The sequence below is a fragment of the Schistocerca americana genome, chromosome 7, assembly GCF_021461395.2.
Source record: "Schistocerca americana isolate TAMUIC-IGC-003095 chromosome 7, iqSchAmer2.1, whole genome shotgun sequence".
Lineage (NCBI taxonomy): Eukaryota > Metazoa > Arthropoda > Insecta > Orthoptera > Acrididae > Schistocerca > Schistocerca americana.
The window spans coordinates 350,764,813-350,787,222 of record NC_060125.1 but is presented as its reverse complement, the minus strand read 5'-3'; the positions used below and the strand labels follow the sequence as shown (position 1 = coordinate 350,787,222).

Here is a 22,410-nt window from a genome sequence, read left to right as displayed (position 1 = left end):
TTAACACTTCCTATAGCTTTCTGTACAGGTGTTATTCTTTTCGAGCTTGTCATCTGCAACCGTCGAGAACTTCGTATAGAAATCTTATTTACGCGTGGAATATTGAAATGTTGTTTACGTTATTTTACTCTAAGTGGGAGATCGCATGACAGTGTGTGTGTGTGTGTGTGTGTGTGTGTGTGTGTGTGTGTGTGTGTGTGTGTGTTCGTTTCTGTGGAATATTGAAATGTTGTTGTTTAAGTTGTTTTACTCTAAGTGGAAGGTCGCGTGATTGTGTGTGTGTGCGTGCGTTTCTGCATAGAAGCAAATTCAAGTACTTGCTACCTTCATTTCTTTGTTTACTTTACATTTCCATCAACGAAGAATAAAGTCAATGCAGGTATTAAAAAGAGTCCATTTTCCTTCTGCCTATACACCAATGAAGTCGTATGGTGAAATGTTCTGCTGGGAGTTTATTGAATTATAACTCACTCAGATGCAATGAAGATGTCTATTTACAGCTGAAATCTGGAGATGCAAGACTATTAAAAAAACCAATGCGATTGCGACTGATTGTTGTTCCGTATTGAGTCAATGTTGCTTTATGTCCATCTTTATACACAAGGTTGCGGGACCTCGGCTATTCAGTACAGAATGTAGAATCAAAATCCTTTCAGCCGTTTAAATTCCCAGTCATAAACAGTCGAGGTCCCCCAACCATCTGTATAAAGATGGACATACAGAGACTGGTAATGGAATAGTTCCATAAATGCATGCGAATAAAATCAAGTTAATGAACGCAGCAACAGCGATCCACTTCAACAAAAGATATATCTCAGAAGTCATCACTCACACCTACGCCGAAGTGAAGATTCGGGGACACCATATGATAGCACAAAAAGTAAAGCAAAGGATTGGGAGACTGTGGATGAGGCTTGAACGTAGACACCTGTGTCAGAAACAAGATTTCCTTCCAAAACAGGTTTACTTGGATCATTTGCAACTTGTATTGTATTGGATTGTATGTTAACCGGGGAGCTAGAAACGACGGAGAGGCTCCGTCCTCGCCTTAGCCGCAGTGGTCCACAACCCCACGACGACTACCGCAGTCCACTTCACCCCTCCGCCGCCCCACACCGAACCCAGGCTTATTGTTCGGTCCCCGGTGGACCCCCCAGGGAACGTCTCACACCAGGCGAGTGTAACCCCTATGTTTGCGTGGTAGAGTAATGGTGGTGTACGCGTACATGGAGAACTTGTTTGCGAAGCAATCGCCGACATAGTGTAACTGAGGCGGAATAAGGCGAACCAGCCTGCATTCGCCGAGGCAGATGGAAAACCGCCTAAAAACTATCCACAGACCGGCCAGTTCTCCGGACCTCGGCTCAAGTCCGCCGGGCGGATTCGTGCCGGGGACCAGGCGCTCCTTCCCGCCCGATTTGCAACATAGTAAAATGATGAGTCCCCTGCAGTTTGATCGATCAACGCATCATGTTAACGATTTACTAGATAATAGGATGCATACTATAGTTAGCAACGAAGAAAAGAAAATTTGTAAATTGAAACGTAGACAGCATAGATTACATGAAACTGAATATACCTGGAGTGGTCATTTATTTTACTACAGAATAATTAATAAAACAGACATTGTATTTAGTGATAATGAGTTAACGTTATTGCAACACAGTAATAAATATGCTGTTGACAAGAAGTTGCGCCGAAAACACGTTTGTCGTGTGTTAGTACTGTAAAGTTAGTAAGACACAGCAGAACTTACTGATCAGGAAGTTGCTGAGTCAATTGCCGAACACTGTACTAGAAGTAAGAAAACTAACACAAATAAATTCAGTAATGATGGAGAACTAGTGCACAGTATTAATCAAAAATTGGTAAAGCATAAGACAGTGGTTTTGAAAAGCGATATGGGGAATACCTTAGTAATATTACATATGAATGAGTATATTGCTAAGGTTAAGAAGTTTTTTGAGAATAATGGAATTTCACACCTTGAACGCGACCCTACTAAACACTTACTGAAATATATTAAAAGCGTGCTTACTACTACGTTCTTCTTGTTCAGTAACAGAGTTTGTAGAGCTCTTGAAGTTATTAAGCCACAGACCACTTACTTTAAGGGCACAGCCTGATTCATAAAATGAACAACCCAATGAAATTCATTGTTAACCATATCAATATCCTGCTTACAAACACTGTAATAATTTGAATGATATTCTAATCGAAAATTATGTATTCAAGTAGCAATTTTCGGATAAAAACCCGTATGTCCTTGTTGAGATAATTAAGAATGTTCATATACCAAGCAACTACAAATGGGTTTCTTCAGACACAGTAAATATATATATTAATGTCCTCAAAAAGGAGGTCATTCCTGTTGTTAGGAACAATTTTATTAAACACGGTAGTAGGTAAAAAGACGAGGGCTAGTAGAAATCCTTGGGTAACAAAAGAAATACTGAATTTAATTGATGAGAGGAGAAAATATAAAAATGCAGTAAATGAAGCAGGCAAAAAGGAATACAAACGTCTCAAAAACAAGATCGACAGGAAGTGCAAAATGGCTAAGCAGGGATCGCTAGAGGACAAATGTAAGGATGTAGAGGGTTATCTCACTAGGGGTAAGGTAGATACTGCCTACAGGAAAATTAAAGAGACCTTTGGAGAACAGAGAACCACTTGTATGAATATCAAGAGCTCAGATGGAAACCCAGTTCTAAGCAAAGAAGGGAAAGCAGAAAGGTGGAGGGAGTATCTAGAGGCCTATACAAGGGCGATGTACTTGAGGACAATATTATGGAAATGGAAGAGGATGTAGATGAAGATGAAATGGGAGATACGATACTGCGTGGAGAGTTTGACTGAAAGACCTGATTCGAAACAAGGCCCCGGGAGTAGACAACATCCCATTAGAACTACTGACGGCCTTGGGAGAGCCAGTCCCGACAAAACTCTACCATCTGGTGAGCAAGATGTATGAGACAGGCGAAATACCCTCAGACTTCAAGAAGAATATAATAATTCCGATCCCAAAGAAAGCAGGTGCTGACAGATGTGAAAATTATCGAACAATCAGTTTAATAAGTCGCGGATGCAAAATACTAACGCGTATTCTTTACAGACGAGTGGAAAAACTGGTAGAAGCTGACCTCGGGGAAGATCAGTTTGGATTCCGTGAGGCAATACTGACCCAACGACTTACCTTAGAAGCTAGATTAAGGAAAAGCAAATCTACGTTTCTAGCATTTGTAGACTTACAGAAAGCTTTTGACAATGTTGACTGGAATACTCTCTTTCAAATTCTAAAGGTGGCAGGGGTCAAATACAGGGAGCGAAAGGCTATTTACAATTTGTACAGAAACCAGATGGCAGTTATAAGAGTCGAGGGGCACGAAAGGGAAGCAGTGGTTGGGAAGGGAGTGAGACAGGGTTGTGGCCTCTCCCCGATGTTATTCAATCTGTATATTGAGCATGCAGTGAAGGAAACAAAAGAAAAATTCGGAGTAGGTATTAAGATCCATGGAGAAGAAATAAAACTTTGAGGTTCGCCGATGAAATGGTAATTCTGTCAGAGACAGCAAAGGACTTGGACGAGCAGTTGAACGGAATGGACACTGTCATGAAAGGAGGGTATAAGATGAACATCAACAAAAACAAAACGAGGATAATGAATTGTACTCGAATTAAGTCGGGTGATGCTGAGGGAATTAGATTAGGAAATGAAACACTTAAAGTAGTAAAGGAGTTTTGCTACTTGGGGAGCAAAATAACTGATGATGATCGAAGTAGAGAGGATATAAAATGTAGACTGGCAATGGCAACGAAAGAGTTTCTGAAGAAGAGATTTACTAACATCGAGTATTGATTTAAGTGTCAGGAAGTTCAAATGGTTCAAATGGCTCTGAGCACTATGGGACTTAACTACTGTGGTCATCAGTCCCCTAGAACTTAGAACTACTTAAACCTAACTAACCTAAGGACATCACACACATCCATGCCCGAGGCAGGATTCGAACCTGCGACCGTAGCAGTCGCGCGGTTCCGGACTGCGCGCCTAGAACCGCTAGACCACCGCGGCCGGCGTCAGGAAGTTGTTTCTGAAAGTATTTGTATGGAGAGTTGGCATGTATGGAAGTGAAACATGGACGATAACTAGTTTGGACAAGAAGAGAATAGAAGCTTTCGTAATGTGGTGCTACAGAAGAATGCTGAAGATTAGATGGGTAGATCATATAACTAATGAGGAGGTATTGAAGAGGATTGGGGAGAAGTTTGTGGCACAACTCAACTATAAGAAGCGATCGGTTGGTAGGACATGTTCTGAGGCATTAAGGGGTTACCAACTTAGTATTGGAGGGCAGCGTGGAGGGTAAAAATCGTAGAGGGAGATCAAGAGATGAATACACTAAACAGATTCAGAAGGATGTAGGTTGCAGTAGGTACTGGGAGATGAAGAACCTTGCACAGGATAGAGTAACATGGAGAGCTGCATCAAACCAGTCTCAGGACTGAAGATCACAACAACATTTAAAGAACACCTAAAAACAACGAGGCATACTGCTGCAGATATTAATGAAAATCTTAAAGTTTTACGTTTCCCAGACAAAAGAGGTACAATGGACTCCTCGGAAGATTTAGAAATCTCATGCCCTTACACGAGGAGGCTATGAATTTACTGAATGAACATGCAGAATCCAAGAACAAATGGTTTTTCGACTGTTTCCGTAATTTCGTATGCACTTAGATTTGTATGCATACATTTTATTGGGAACCATTACGAATTTCCACTACTTAAATGTATTTCTTAGTAATTCCCTGGCTATCTTTTATGATGGTTTATCTTGTTTGATATAAATGACTTTTCCTGTCGACTTTGGTGCTGAGCATATTTTCCTGCGACAGCGGACTTATAGTTGTTATTATCAACATACGGACATTTCCTATTTTCCGTTTTGTTTGCGCGTACGATATTCACCCAGTGATTTCTGGCCACATTTTTGGTTACGATAGTTTTGCATGACATCCCCAAGATCGATAGTGACGTGCACCTGAGATATCTTTCTTTGACTGATTTTTCATCTTTGACCGGTTTCATTTGAATGTTTGTGTAACTGTCGGCACGTGATGATCGAAGAGATCGTTCTGTCTAGTAGGTAAATGCGTTTTCCTCTATCTTTTGTGGTTCTTTCAGTTACGTTTACTTTCGATTCTGACTTCCTACGTCTTATTTCTTTTGAACAGAAAACTATGGATATGTCCTTGAATGCTGGCCGCTATTTTGACTGGACCAGAGGTGAGAATATTCCTAGACGTCGGGCAGGGTAAACTTTCGTTCCTATGTTGCTTTCCACACGTTTTTAGTGTTAAGTTTTGTGGCATAACATTCACCTCAGCTTTTGAGCGCGTGTCAACCAGTTTCTTGAGAGTACGCATCTTCATATTACCGAGATTATATGTTTTTCTCTTTTTCCTTTCTTCGTTGTAAGTATTTATAGTACGGTTTTACTTACAATATGTACTTCCATAGAATCGAGTTTGTTTTCCTTTTTCCTTCTTCGGTATAAGTGTAAAGAGTACGATTATGTTTAAGGATGGTAGACGTTCAGGTCGCTGCATTCAAATTCTCATTTTCTGTAATTAAGAATGTAGCAATGTTTGCACATAATGTACCAGAACACATTTCCCCCTTGCATAAGTCATATATACTGGCTGTACATAAACGTCGAACGCTCTTTCACTGTTCCTTTTCTCTTTTGGTCGTTTTTGTAATAGAAGGATTTACCTGTTGCAACGGATTATTTATTATCAGTGATTTCTAACATGGGTACCCTGGTTATACGTGTTCTCAATCTGATACAGATGCACTTTTTCTGATTCTTCCCGCCCTTCTTAAGTATTCATTCACATAAGGTGTTCTATACCATGACTAACGTTTACGGCTTGTGCAACAAGTTTTTAAGATTGGTCTGTTTGAAATACACCTAGGTTTCCTCAAGTATGGTTGTAGACTAATGTACAACAGGTTGGAAGTTTTTGATCATTTAATTCACTGGTAATTGCAGTGGGATTCTTCTTTACATTTGTTTGGCTGTATATTAGAATACATTAACATAGTTCACTGGTTACGACTAAGTACTGATTGCAACGCTTTCATGTGTTGTATATATAACACGCAACTTTACGAGGGATACATAAATATTGTTTGTGACTGTACTTCTCGCTAGCAGTTTCGTACAGTAGACGTAACTACATACAGTTTTACTGGTTTTCAACATGTACAGGAATATGTCTTTACGTATACTTGTTGGTTTTTAACGTCATTTTTTTAGGCTGCAGTTATTATTCTTGAGATGGGAAGGATGTTTTCAGTTTAGTACCTTTCTAGTTTTTTTTCACACGTTCTATATGACGGAAGTTAACATTGCCTTGACCTACTCATTGCTTCAGTCTTCGACATGTAACCACGATGGTTGCTACACTATATTTGTTGGCATTATAGTGTTAGTGTTCAGTTCTTACTTCTTTACATTTCTTTGATGGTACATGACGGGTGTTCGTTTTCACGCGTCAGACTGCACACGCGTACCTCTAATGCCTCGATAACACACGTAGTGTTCTGGTATGTTCTTTCATAGGTTTCATGTCGTACCGCCCTCACCCCGTTTCTTTTACCGAGGTTTGTCATCACCCTGGTTTCCACAGCTTTTGTTGGGTTAGTGTTTACCGTTTAGACGACACTGCGATATCTTTAGCACTTCGTGTTGAAAACATGTCTCATAGCTTTGGTTTAACGTTTTCACATTGCAACGGATTATTTATTAGTGGCTTCTAACATGTGTATCCTGGTTATACGTGTTGTCAATCTGATACGGATGCACTTGCTTTTTCTGATTCTTCCCGCCCTTATTTAGTTCATGCCGGCGATCGATGCGTCACGTGATGTACATACCCGTGGGGTGGGGGGGAAGGGGTGATCGGCGATCGGCGGCGCCGGTTCTATTCCACAATTTCAATCCTATGTTACTGAGAGTGAGGGCGTTTCTTGTGAACTGTTGAATAAGAGCTAGTGTGGGTTTCGATATGACAAGCTGTTGTAATTACCTTCGAGGCACTAGTTACAGAATGCTGTTTGAAAGGTAGATGTCTGAGTATTGTGGTACGAAACTGACAGATTTTATTCTGTTATTTAGATGACAGCAACCAGCTTCAGCCGTATTAAGCTCTGATAAAGACCTACATATCTTAAATTACTCATTTAGAGTGGACAGATGTTCTGTTAAAATGCTCTCGGTGACTTCGCAGTCTGTTGGTCAGCTAGAGATAGTAGAGCTAGGTCATCAGTGTACAAATTTCGTTGCAGAAGTGTTAGACTGATCTGACGTATAATGATAAAATAAAGTGGGAGCGAGAACAGACCGCTGTTGTAGCGCATTGTTCAGCATTTCCCGTTTACTTATATAGTTGCGTTGTACAACAGGAAAGAGATTTGGTATTGAAACCAGTACATTGGTTCGAAGTCTGGTGATCAGGAGCTTCACACCACCACCTCTCCTCCCTTTGCTGGCCAAATACTGGCATTTAAAATCCAGCCTGTATTGTAGAGAAGAATAATCTTCACTGCGCTTTCTGGAAGCATCTGGCTCATGCTGTTAAATGGTGTACTCACCAGCGAAGATGATGACGATGGTGGTCCAGCTCATGATGAGCTGGATCCGGAGTCCGAGGACCCTTTGCCGGCTGGAGAGCTGCTGCCGGTGCGTGGGGCTCTCTCCATGGACTCTCTTCACCCCAGCCTGGCTGCCCGCTGCCCGCGCTCTCTCTCTGCAACACAGGGGAGCGCCGCTGTCAGTTACTCTGTAGCGTTCTGTATAGTAGCAACTGTCGACTCCATCCGTATGTACAAACAGAAAAAAGCCAGAGCTGTCCAGACAAGACACACATAGCCTAGGTTCTCTGCCACAGTCCTCTAGTGTGAAAGTGATAAGAGATGTGAAAATGGATGGTACCTGTATTTAAAATACTTATTACAATGAAATGAGTATAATGGACGGGGGCACTACGAATACAGTGCGGGGCAATATATTGAGAATGTGGGTTTCGCGGGAGGCGTGCCAGAGATAAATCCCTGCAGTTACACTATCCTCTGTGTCCTCGGTGGCTCAGATGGAGCGTCTGCCATGTAATCAGGAGATCCTGGGTTCGAGTTCCGGTCGGGGCACACATTTTCATCTGTCCCCGTCGACGTATGTCAACGCCTGTAAGCAGCTAAGGGTTTCATTTCATTGTAATTTCATTCTAACGCGCTGCATGGTCACCGATGGTACCTGTTCTTTTGGATATATATATATATATATATATATATATATATATATATATCCAAAATATTAATGCCTATTACTTACTTTCACTCAGATGGTGGTAGGGGGTGTGCAATAGACTGGCACTAATGCACGTACAACAGTTTATTGTAAAAAATCACCTATACACATTGTAATACTCCCTCCCCCAAAGCAACGCATGTATCCCACCCTCTTCGTCAGTCGTGGAAGACCTGCAGGACACCCTCCTCACAGTCGTATTTTAGGGTTTCACTGCCTTGGCGTCGTTGACAAACGAACGTCCCTTAAGTTTATTTTTTGGCAGTCTGGTCGAGAAAAAATCTGACGGGCCATGTCTGGACTATAAGGCAGATGGGGTACCATAGAAATCCATTTTTGTGCTAGCAACTCGAGAACAGCATTAGCAAATTACGGCCTGGCATTGTCGTGATGAAGCTTCGATTGTAAAGAGAGGTTGTTCCTTTATCATATGTTTCAGAACGTCTTCATAGCAATCTGCCGTGACTGTAGGGCGTCTTGGAACTGTGAGTGTGTCATCCCCCGATAATAAAATAGACGACCGTGGCCTTATCGGCTGATTTCTGCGGTCCTCCTTTTTGTGGTGGAGTTGACCACGCTGCACGCAATCTGTGCTACTCCGCTTCATCTCTGGGTCATAAAGTGTACATCCACGTTTCACCAGTAGCGACGATGTTTTGCCACCAAGCATAGCCCTCGCCCTCGACAAATTGTTTCCAATAGCGGCACACATCCACGCAGGCTTGCATTTGCTGTAGAGAAGGCAGTCACGGTAGCCATCGTCCACATACTAAAGACATTTGCAAATGTTTTAAAATTGTTTGTGTGTTCCTAATTGATATCCCAGGAATGTATGCAAGATGACTCACGTTACAAATAATACTACCTGTTGTGCTGACTGTTGTTTATTTCAGTAACAGGTGCACCAGCTCCTCACTGCAATTTAGCATTTCCCGGCCATTTTTGAAAGCTTGAGGCCAACGGAGACATATTCAGCGAGATATTTCAGAGTTCCAATAAGCTCTCTTCAAATCGTCGTAGGTTTCGATACTGAAATGAAATGTGCGTATGGCATCGTTGGCCTGGAGGCCCCATCTGGGTAAGTTCAGCAGCCAAGTGCAAGTCTTGTTTCAATCGACGCTACAGTGGGTGACTTGCGCGCAGTTGATGAGGATGAAATAACACAACACCCAGTCCTCGAGCGGAGAAAATTTCGAACCCGGACCCGCTTACTTGGGAGGCCAACATGTTACACCCAGCTATGTAGGTGGACCTCCAGTACTGTTCTTCAAGGGAACACAAAACTTTATTGCATAACGGTGTTCACGAAAAGGAGCCACTCTTACAGGTTACAAACACTCAGCTGATAGAGCCATCGTTGTGACTAGCGATTGGAGTACGTAGTTAAACGGCACTTACGGAAGGAAAGAAATTATAATGCCAGTCTTTACTGAACATCCCTCATATATGTCAGTGAGTCATTGGTGTCTCTTGAAGTTGCCACTGGTCCTCATTGTGGTGTCACCGCCAGACACCACACTTGCTAGGTGGTAGCCTTTTAAATCGGCCGCGGTCCGGTAGTATACGTCGGGCCCGCGTGTCGTCACTGTCAGTAACTGCAGACCGAGCGCCACCACACGGCAGGTCTAGAGAGACGTCCTGGCACTCGACCCCAGTTGTACAGCCGACTTTGCAAGGAAAGGTTCACTGACAAATACGCTCTCATTTGCCGAGACGATAGTTAGCATAGCCTTCAGCTACATTTGCTACGACCTAGCAAGGCGCCGTATTCAATTGATAATTAATATTATGAAGCATGTACCGTAACGAGAGATATTCTACAATTGTGGATTAAAGTTAAGTATTCCAGAAGCTACGTACGTTTCTTTATATCATTCATTACGTATCCTGTTGCAGACCTCACGCCAGCCTGCGTGAGTTTAAGCGCGTGCCTTTCGGCTTCCTCTCATTGTGTCTAGGCTGTCTTGTCTAGACACAACACTCATTATGTGTTTGAGACTAAACAGCTAACGTCATAAGTTTGCTATTCTACGCCTAGCCTAAGTTTCCCGTTTCAAAAGAGATTAAATGTTAATGGATGACAAATTTCACTGTGTTCGTCTTCCCATGGCCGTCCCGATAAAAACGCTGAAAAGTTTGAGATATCTTCCAGGAACCAGTCAACCGGCCATTGAAGTTGTGAAGCTGTCTGGCGCGACTTGGACTTCAGTTCATGAGAGTTTTAGAGGAAGACTTGTGGATGTGAACGGAGGCTACCAAATTTTTCCCTCTACTACCAACTTATTCACAAAGGCAACCTGCAGTGGAAGCGTGCTGTGCTTTAAAACAGTCCGAAATGATCCGAATATCACAGGACGACCCTGAAACGAATGAAAACGCAAGCCAGCGAGAAATTTCAGCTTCGCCTCACCCGAAAAAAGGTTTGTCAAATGAAGTCCAACCTCAAAAGACTGTTTATTACTTTCGATGTTTGAGGCACTTCTGTTCAGAGTTCGTTCCACAGCGTCAGACAACGAGACTTTCCATCTCGATGTTTTGAAAAGATTGTGCAACAATTAGCGACATAAGAAACCTAATTAGTGCCTGTAGGACGACTGGTTTTTCCACGTCGATAACGTCCTTTCTATTCCCCCTAGTATGTCACTTAAGTGACCTCATGATCTTCTAAGACTTGAAGGATAACTAAGTATTTGACTGTGAATCGATACCCGATGACATACCATTTCCGTGTCTCATAACTGAACAAGTAAAACAATATTTCTCGTCTCTCGCATTTTCCGATTTGAACCGATATACTTTAATCTACAGTTATTCTACGAATCACTAATTTTGTCACTAAGTAAATAATGTGTTGTCAATAACCAATATTAATCTGTTATCGTAGTGAAACAGGATGATCATTAGCGGAAGAAGAGATAGTGTGTACAATGCGACACGTACATCTCATGTGTTTCTTAAGACTGTAGGAATAGTTGTTGCTTTTGACAAAGGAGTTCATATAACGTACGAAAACGGAGGTACGTGCTTGTGCTTGCACGCGAGCGGCGTCCGCGTTTGCCATCTGTTATGCCACAGGTCGGGAGACGGCGGCGGTAGAGCAGACACTGGCGGGCTACGTGAAATGCCAGCTGGGTGCGGTTCCGGCACGAGAGGAAGTTGCCAAATGGCAGACAGCGTTCCCACCATACGTCTGCTACAACTTCCACAATCGGAACGTAATAAAAATAGCTTTTTTTTAAAACTCAGTAGGTTCCGAATAAGTCAGTGACTAAACTCTGAGACCGATATTTTGTGCTGCAGCACATCCATACATGGCGGAATATTACGGGCTACACACTGAGGTGACAAGTCATAGGACAGCGACATGCACTTACACAGATGGTGGTGTCGCTTGCACAAGGTATACAAGGGCAGTGCACTGGCCGAGCCCTTATTTGCACTCAGGTGATTCATGTGAAAAGGTCTCCGACGTGATTATGTTCGCACGACGGGACTTAAGACTTTGAACGCGGAATGGTAGTTGGAATTAGACGCGTGGGACATTCCATTTCGGAAATCGTTGGGGAATTAAATATTCCGCGATATACAGTGTCAGTGTGCGGAGAATACCAGATCTCGGGGATTACCTCTCACGATGCGCAAAGGAGTGCCCGACGCCCTTCATTTGCCGAACGAGGGCAGCGAGTGGCGTTTGCGTAAAGCTGTCAGTACTAACAGACAAGCAACGCTGTGTGAAATATCCTCAGCAATCGAGGTGGGACGAGCAACGAAAGTAGCAGTTAGGATAGTGCGGCGAAATTTAGCGTTAATGGGCTATGGCAGCAGACGACAGACGCGGGTTCCTTTCCTACCAGCACGGCATTGCCTGCAGCGCCTGGGCTCCTGGCAATATCGGTTGAACCCTAGACGACTGGAAAGCAGTGGCCAGGTCAGATGAGTCCAGATTTCAGTTGGTAAGAGCCGACGATAAGGTATGGTGCAGACCCCACGAAGCCATGGTCCCAAGCTGACAACAAGGCACTGTGCAAGCTGGTTATGGCTTGGGCTCCTGGCAATATCGGTTGAACCCTAGACGACTGGAAAGCAGTGGCCAGGTCAGATGAGTCCAGATTTCAGTTGGTAAGAGCCGACGATAAGGTATGGTGCAGACCCCACGAAGCCATGGTCCCAAGCTGACAACAAGGCACTGTGCAAGCTGGTTATAGCTCCATAGTAGTGTGGGCTATGTCTACATGGAATGGACTGTCCTTCGGTTGTTCCGCTACTTGTAGACGATTTGCAGCCATTTATGGACGTCATATTCCCAAGAAAAGCTGAAATTTTTACCGATCACAATGCACCATGTCAATGGGTCAAAACAGTTCGCGACTAGTTTCACGAACGTACTGGACAATTCGAAGAAAGGAAGGAAGATGGGGTTTAATGTCCCGTCCACATCGAGGTCATTAGAGACAGAACACAAGCTCGGCTTGTGTGAAGCAAATGAAGGAGATCGGTCGTGCCCTTGCAAAGAAACCATCCCAGCGTTTGCATGGAGCGATTTAAGGAAATCACAGAAAGCCTAAATCTGGATAGCCAGACGCGAATTTGAACCGTCGTTCTCCAGAATGCGGGTCGAGTGCTAACCGCTGCCCCACCTCCTTCGGTCTGTACTGTTCGAGCGAATGACTTGGCCACCCAGATTGCTCGACATGAATCCCATCGAACATTTGGGGCATAATCAAGAAATCGGTTTGTGCACAAAATCCTGCATCGGCAACACTTCCGCAATTATGGACAGCAATAGAGGCAGTATGGCTCATTACTACTGCAGGACGACTTCCAAAGTTTGTTGAGTCTACACCACGTCGAATTGCTGCACTACGCCGGGCAAAATGAGATCCGACACGATATTAAGAGTTATCCAATCACTTTTGTCACCTCACTGTACGTTGTCCATGACCAACACGCGAACAAAATGGGCCTTACGCCTATGTCACTGGCGTTCATCATCAGCCATTCGCAGTCTGTTGCTACATAAACGCCTCCTCCAGCCTTTTCCATATATTTCGGTCATCAGCTAAAGGCATTCATGTTGCTTCTGCAAGTATGCCATCTATATGCTGAGAAATCCGAAGACTGTTTAAAAAAAAAGCACAAAGAAATTGAGTATATGACGAGCAGCATTAGTCACATGTTGGGAATTTCAGTATTAAACGTTGTTCTCTTTCAGATACCGGAACCGAGGTGTAAGTATACCCGCGGATACAAAGAAAGTAGCAGATATTAAAAATAGGATCAGAAGAAGGAAATGTGTTACTCGAGAGCTAAACGCAGTTCTTTGGAGTAAAAAGATCGCAAACGAAAAGAAAGGCATTAGCCACAAAACGATAACACAAAGCATACGTTTATCTGGTCAAAAGTATCAACTGTTAGCCGTGGAAATGCTTTACAGTAGACAAAGTACTGGAGCCTAAGATCAGACCACATCAGGACTGAAGAAATCAGAAAGTGATGAAAGTAGAAAGAAACACAATGGAAGGTACTGAGAGGATAATTTACTATACTATGGCCTTTTAGAACGAACAGATAACAGATGGTTGAAGATGGTCTGAAGGGGGATAAACGAGGGAAACAGGAAACGAAGTTGACCACCTAAAGATAGCTGAGATATGAAAGGAACTGTGGACTCCAGAAATCTGAGATGACTTACTGAGACATCAAATGATTTGTAAGAGCATTTCAACGAAGTGGATAGTGACTTAAAAAGAACTTGATGCAGCTGGAGGAAGATTACGAAACGACACTAAAAGTAGCCGGCCGGAGTGGCCGTGCGGTTCTAGGCGCTACAGTCTGGAACCGAGCGACCGGTACGGTCGCAGGTTCGAATCCTGCCTCGGGCATGGATGTGTGTGATGTCCTTAGGTTAGTTAGGTTTAATTAGTTCTGAGTTCTAGGCGACTGATGACCTCAGAAGTTAAGTCGCATAGTGCTCAGAGCCATTTGACACTAAAAGTAGTGATTAGTTGTGCTATTTGGGTAGCAAAATAACAGATCATGGTTGAAGTAGAGAGGATAAAAAATGCAGACAGTATGGCATGAAAAACACTTCTGATAACGAACGACGACGATATGAAAAGGATAGATGGCTACTCACTGTAAATATTACTATAGAATTACACACAGGCACAAGGGAAAGATGGTTACAGATTGATCTTTTAGCTATAGCCTTCAGAAAAGAAAACACTATCACTCATACAAAAAAGAATACCTCGCGCATCGCGCATACAGGACTGATATCTCCGACCGCTCTGACCAGAATGATTCTGACAAAAGTTTGTTTTTTGGGTCGAAAAATACACGAAGTTACTAACGTCGTTATAAATAGGGAGTAGTTTAGGGTAACGTTTTATCAGTTTTTTTAATAATGAACTTTCTGAATCTTTTCTGGGACACGGTCGTATCCAGCTGAGACTATGTCATCCACAGCATCTCGGTGGGTTTCGATAGGCTGGTGGTGGTGTCGGCGGCGGCCAGCTGCTCAGTGCAACAGGTCCGCCGGAAATTGCCGCTCGTCTGCCAGTCTATGCTCCACTTGTGCCGCCCGGCGATTAACAATGAACATGGCCTTTAAAGCGACCAGCCAGCTGGGCGAATCTCGAGGACCGATGGTACGGCGAGATATGAGCATAGCTCCATAGCTTTCTTCTACCCGTCTTGCGGCTAGTTCGATGCTATCCTACCTTTCTTACGTAATCGGCGCCCACTTTCGTTGTATCCACATACTTTCGACACTACTTCTGTCAAGTCTGTACCTAATTGTCACAAATGAAGGTTTAAGATTATAATCCTGGCAGCCTGTTGCCACGTGTTTCCCTGTTTCCCTGACAGTGTTTAAGCCCTTGCTTTATATTACTATTTATTCTTGCATGGAAAGTCATGTACTGATACTGTTTAATTACCACTTTTTATGGCAGGTCAGCTATAAATACAGGCTGTCTTACACTAGCAAGTGTCGACAAGTATAACCTGATTACTGTTGTCTACTGAATGGTAATGTTTATTCGCAATGGAATTTGTCTGTCCATATTTGAGAATCAGACTGAATTTATTATCGGCATCTCAATGGAAGGGAAGCTATTTTTAAGCTTCTGCGAAATGCAAATAACTGCCACTTCTAACTCGTCGTTATCGTCTGTCAAATAATTCTACACTCGTGCAACATTTTTCAGTTCTTTGTTAACTTCAGAAGTGGTGGTGCTGCGAAGAACTGCGTTCGGTCCTTTGTTATGTAATTTTATAGACAACTGATATACTGAAATAAGCGAGACCTGCGAAGCAATGCCTCATTCCATTCTTGTGGTTACTTTGTAGATAAATTATTTATTAATAAATGGGACCTACATTCGTTCGTTTTGAGCACAGCCCAGTCATATTGTGACAGGGAAGACTGTAACAATAAACTGTAACTCTCCACCCTCCTCCCGCTCCCCTAACAGAACCGACTACGTTTCAGTGCCTGCTAGATCTCAAGACCGAGCACATATTCGGGTAGGGAAATATGAGGAAGGAAATCAGCCGTATTCTAAAGAACCGCCATCCGTCTTAAAAGATGATCTAAATTTGGGTGCCTGACCCAGGAGTTAAGTGATGTTCCTCTCACATTTGAGTCGATTTTCTTGACGACCATGTTGCCTCTATCGGTCTCTCTTCTCCATTTACGGACTGACAACATTGGGTAAGTACACTGATTAGGGAAACCACTATGACCACCTGCCTAATAGCGTGTTGTTCCACTTTTGGAACAGGACCATAGCGATTCAGCTTGGCACAGATTCGGAAACTCCTCGGTAGGTCTCCGGGGGTATGCGAGAGCAGATGCTCTAAAGCACAGCTCACGCGATTCCCCTAAATTTCCAATGTTCGACGTCAACGTGCAATAATCACTCGCAGATGGTGGCAGCAGTAGTGGTGGAGGGTATAAAACGCGCTTCGGGATACCGGAAGACAATGCGGTCGTTGTCGTAAGTGTGGTAACTGAGAGATTTATCTGACGTCCAAACAGGCCGTAATCATTGGCTTTCTGGCCAAGAGTGGAAGCATTTCCTAAATAGCTAAGTTTGAAAAATATTAGCGTGCCGCCGTGGTTAAAAAACGGCGTTTTCCAAAGGCAGCGCCGAAGAAACTGATGCACCACGGGCCATAGATGACAGGGATGAACGACGGCTGCAGATACGTGTATGGACTAACAGCCCGCATCTCGTGGTCGTGCGGTAGCGTTCTCGCTTCCCACGCCCGGGTTCCCGGGTTCGATTCCCGGCGGGGTCAGGGATTTTCTCTGCCTCGTGATGGTTGGGTGTTGTGTGCTGTCCTTAGGTTAGTTAGGTTTAAGTAGTTCTAAGTTCTAGGGGACTGATGACCATAGATGTTAAGTCCCATAGTCCTCAGAGCCATTTGAACCATATGAACTAACAGACGTGCAACTGTTGAGCAGCTGACCACCCAGATGAACCAAGGCGCTACCAGAAGACACTTCTCAATGACCGTCAGCGAATGCTGCTGCGTATGGGCCACCGCAGCACACGCCTGGTTCGTGCAACCGTGCTGAGTGCTGCTAATTGACAACAATGGCTGGCATTTGCACGCCAGTACCGGAAATGGACCTCCAATGAGTGGTGACAGGCGGCCCTTCCAAATGAATCACGTTTCACTCTCCACCGTACAGATGGCCGTCGGCACGTACGGCGTGAAACGTCTGAAACCAGACATGTTGCAACAATCGTCAGAAGCGTCCAGGCCGGACAGGGGATGTATATGTTCTGGGGAATGTTTTCGTGGCATTCCCTGTGAGATCTCGTCATTCTGGAAGACACACTGGATCACCACAAATATACACCTATCCTTGGGACCACTCTGCCATGCAGTTTGTTTTGCTTGGCACGATGGCAGCTACCGGCATGACAATGCAGTGTATAATACAGCTCGTAGTGTACGTGTGTAGTTCGAAGAGCACTAGGATCAGTTTACCATACCCCCTTGACTACCAGGTTCCCTTGATTTAAACCCAGTCGAGGATCAGTGGGGCCACCTCGATCGGTCTATTCGTGCGATGGGTCCTCGACAGAGCAATTTAGCACAGCTGGCTGCTCATGCTTGTGGGTACCTTCCAAGACCTCACTGACACTCTTTTTGCTCGTCTCGCAGCGGCCTGCGGTGCAAAATGTGGTTGTTCAGTCTACTGACAAGTTGTTGCAGTAGAATGGTTGGCAGTGTACATTAGGAGGGGCACAGGAAAAGCGAGCGAAGACCGTAGCAATAAACTGTAACTCTCCACCCTCCTTCCCCGCGCCTCCCCCCCCCCACCCTCCGCCGGCCGCTGTGGTCGAGCGATTCTAGGCACTTCAGTCTGAAACCGAGTGACCGCTACGGTCGCAGGTTCGAATCCTGCCTCTGGCATGGATGTGTGTAATGTCCTTAGGTTAGTTAGGTTTAATTAGTTCTAAGTTCTAGGGGACTGATGACCTCAGATGTTAAATCCCATAGTGCTCAGAACCATTTGACCCCCCTCCCCCCTGCTCTATCCCTCACCGAAACCGAATGCGTTTCAGTGCCTGCTAGATCTCAAGACCAAGCACATTTTGGGGTAGGGAAATATGAGGAAGGAAATCAGCTGTATTCTTTAGAAGAACCACCCATCTTAAAAAATGATCTAAATTTGGATGCCTGGCCCGGGATTTAAACGAGGTTCCTCTCACATTTGAGTCGAGTTTCTTAACGACCATGTCGCCTCTCCATTTACGGACTGACAACATTGGGTAAGTACCCTGATTAGGCAAACCATTATGACCACCTGCCTAATAACGTGTTGTTCCACCTTTGGAAGAGGACCATAGCGATTCAGCTTGGCACAGATTCGGAAACTCCTCAGTAGCACAGGTCAAGCGATTCCCCTAAATTAAATGGAACGTTTTTGGGCATGGAGTTGGCGTTCGATAGCGTTCCAGATGTTTTCCATGGGGTAGATGTTCAAATGGCTCCGAGCACTATAGGACTTAACATCAATGGTCATCAGTCCCCTAGAACTTAGAACTACTTAAACCTAACTAACCTAAGGACATCACACAACACCCAGTCATCACGAGGCAGAGAAAATCCCTGACCCCGCCAGGAAACGAACCCGGGAACCAGGGCGTGGGATGTAGAACGCTACCGCACGACCACGAGCTGCGGACATGGGGTAGAGATCAGGCGATTATGGTAACGAAGACATCACCGTGACTTAACTACCATCCTCATCAAACCGCTGACACAAGATTCTGGCCTAGTGACACCGACAGTTAACGTGCTGGAAGATGTCTTCGCCGTTGGGGAAGAAATCAAGCATGAAGAGACACAGCAATGATGTTCACATACAGGTTGACTCTTAAAGAGAAAACAGCAACTCAACCACTTCTTACAATGCTGTTTATTTAAACAGCGCCGTTACCGGTTTCGAAGTGAAATGTTCATCTACATTGGCTATTTCACGTTATTTATTTAAATAAATAGCATTGTAAAAAGTGGCTGATTGCTGTTGTCTTTTCTGTAAGAATCAACCTGTATTTTGTACACAGCCGCGGGCTCAGAATGTCAGGTTTCGACAGAGTAGCAATGTTCACATAGTATGCAGTTATTATAGTGTCTTCGCTTAGCAGCGGAGTTCTCATGGAAGCTCAGGTGAATGTTCATCAAAGCATAATAATGACTCCGCCGGTCTGTGTCCGTGGCGAGATGCTTGTTTCCAGCTGCCGTTCGCTGTTATGGACGTGGTGCAATAAGATAAGTGAATGATCTAACCAGTGACACGTTTCCATCGATCCACTGTCCGATTTCGATGATTTCGTGCCCAATGCAACCGTAATGGCATTGGTTCATCATGGGAACACCAAGATGTCGTCTGCGGTGGAGCCTCATGTTTAGCGATGTGGACTGGACGATGTGGTCAGAAATGTTTGTGTCTGCACAAGCATTGTGCCCTGTGGTAGTATCTTCCACAAATCATTACATATTTTGCTTCACAGAGTGGGCAAAACTGCGACTTCCACGTTCCGGGATAAGGCCTGGACGTACAACACCAAGTAACCTGCTCGTGGTTTCTGTCTTTTTTACCACTTTCCATGGATGTTGAGGGCAGGAAAACGCGAACTGCCGACCAGCTTCGCAGTTTCCGAGATGCTGTTTCCCTGGCGCCGTGCCATAACAATCTGGCCTCGGTCAAAGTAGCTTCTGAGAGTGGGTTTCTCCAGCTGCGTCCCTAGTCGTCGCTTGTACGAATCGCCAGTTGCCCAGGTCTTACCTGTGTACTTTCCTTACCACGTCGCGTGCCCGCAGTGCCACTTAGCGAAGTTCAGTCTTGCGGTAGGTGTTGGTCGTAATGTTATCGCTCATTAGTGCTGACAGTACTGAGTTAACAGAGAAGGATGAGGAGTCTCCCATCTTCATTTACACTACTGGCCATTAAAATAGCTACACCAAGAAGAAATGCAGATGATAAACGGGTATTCATTGGACAAATATATTATACTAGAACTGACATGTGATTACATTTTCACGCAATTTGGGTGCATAGATCCTGAGAAATCAGTACCCTGAACAACCACCTCTGGCCGTAATAACAGCCGTGATACGCCTGGGCATTGAGTCAAACAGAGCTTGGATGGCGTGTACAGGTACAGCTGCCCATGCAGCTTCAACACGATACCACAGTTCATCAAGAGGAGTGACTGACGTATGTATTGTTACGAACCAGTTGCTCGGCCACCATTGACCAGACGTTTTCAATTGGTGAGAGATCAGGAGAATGTGCTGGCCAGGGCAGCAGTATCCAGAAAGGCCCGTACAGGACCTGAAACATGCGGTCGCGCATTATCCTGCTGAGATGTAGGGTTTCGCAGGGATCGAAAGAAGGGTAGAGCCACGGGTCGTAACACATCTGAAATGTAGCGTCCACTGCTCAAAGTGCCATCAACGCGAACAAGAGGTGACCGAGACGTGTAACCAATGGCACCCCATACCATCACGCCGGGTGATACGCCAGTATAAAGATGACGAATACACGCTTCCAATGTACGTTCACCGCAATGTCGCCAAACACAGATGCGACCGTCATGATGATGTAAACAGAACCTGGATTCATCCGAAAAAAACGACGTTTTGCCATTCGTGCACCCAGGTTCGTCGTTGAATACACCATCGCAGGCGCTCCTACCTGTGATGCAGCCATGGTCTCCGAGCTGATAACCATGCTGCTGCAAACGTCGTCGAATTGTTCGTGCAGATGGTTGTCTTGCAAACGTCCTCATCTGTTGACTCAGGGCTCGAGACGTGGCTGCACAATCCGTTACAGCCACGTGGATAAGATGCCTGTCATCTCGACTGCTAGTGATACGAGTCCGTTGGGATCCAGCACGGCGTTCAGTATTACCCTCCTGAATCCACTGATTCCGTATTCTGCTAACAGTCATTAGATCTCGACCAACGCGAGCAGCAATGTCGCGATACGATAAACTGCAATTGCGATAGATTACAATCCGACCTTTAGCAAAGTCGGAAACGTGATGGTATGCATTTCTTGTCACTACGCGAGGCATCACAACAACGGTTCACCAGGCAACGCCGGTCAACTGCTGTTTGTGTATGAGAAATCGGTTGGAAACTTTCCTCATGTCAGCACGTTGTAGGGGTCGCCACCGGCGCCAACCTTGTGTGAAAGCTCGGAAACGCTAATCATCTGCATATCACAGCATCTTCTTCCTGTCGGTTAAATTTCGCGTCTGTAGCACGTCATCTTCGTGGTGTAGCAATTTTAATGGCCAGTAATGTATAAAAATTCAGCCTGTCTATGTCTGTACTCTCAAAAACTTGAAAGTAATTTTGAAATTTTGACACAATATTGCACTAGAATAGCGAGTCCTTGTATACATCGACTGGAGCGCCATATGTAACATAAAAATATGTAATTCGTAAAGAGAAACGTTATTAAAAAATGTGAATGTTCGTTTGTACAGAAACTTTAATCTCCCAGAGCTAATCACCGATTGCTTTGAAATTTTGGTACAACGTTCCATTCGAATTCGAGCGTGTTTTTGTGTACGTACTGGAGCACCGAGAGTAATATATAAAAATGTCATATATAAAGGAAAAAATCGTTACCAAAAACATCGGTAAGTTCTTGACCAATTTACTTCAAATTTTTACACGATATTCTATAAAGGCGAAACATTGTTACGAAAAGTCTCGAAAAGTTCTTGATGGAATTACTTAGTCTTATCGATATACTAAAAACATTCAGATAGATGCGGACTACATATTTTTTTTTCTTTGAACGACAGTGATTTAAATAGGGCTTATGACTGGTGATTATAATACTACCACTAAGTTTGAATCGTCCGAAATTTTGTAATTCTACGCGTTCGCAGATTAAAAATATGCGAAATACTGTCATTGAATCTACCACAGACCCAGCAGCTGGAGAGGTCTCTTTCATGGATCATATATCAATGACCCTGACCGATTTACCAATTCAATTTAAGCGACTCCAGTTCCCAATCAAGGTTTCGTTTGCAGTGAGCATAAATCAGGCTCAAGGTCACAGAGGGATAGGTAAATAGGTAAGAGGATAGAGAGGTGTGGGGGGGGGGAGGGGAGGAACAGAGAGAGGGTGGAGGAGCAAATGGACAGAGAGGGTGGGGAGGAAGAGATGCACATCAACAGAGATTCGGTGTTAATGTGTGGACCAGCATTCTCGGTGATACATTGATCGGACCATACGTTCTTCCATTCCGACTTAACGGACTGGAGATACCGCATCTTCGTGCGTGTTGCCAAAATTGCTGGAGAATGTATTTATGAATGTTAGGAACGGGGAGTACTTCCAGCACGATGGGACGACAGCGTATTTCAGCATTGCATTGAGGTATCATTGGAGAGCCACTTTCGGGAATCGATGGATCGGCCGAGATGGCCCTGTGGTCTTACCACCCAGGTCACTTGACCTCACGTGTCTACGGGCATATGAAGC

The 22,410-nt window shown here is 44.3% G+C and overlaps 1 protein-coding gene across 1 annotated transcript in view; it reads right to left on the bottom strand.

The window, feature by feature from the left end:
• The window catches only part of LOC124621817, a 524,408-nt gene that overhangs the window by 188,167 nt on the left and 313,831 nt on the right, over positions 1-22,410 (bottom strand). The window contains exon 2 of the mRNA XM_047147256.1: positions 7,661-7,815. Within this exon, the coding sequence (XP_047003212.1) occupies positions 7,661-7,694 (34 nt within the window). The 5' untranslated portion in view covers positions 7,695-7,815. The remainder of the gene's footprint in view (positions 1-7,660; positions 7,816-22,410) is intronic.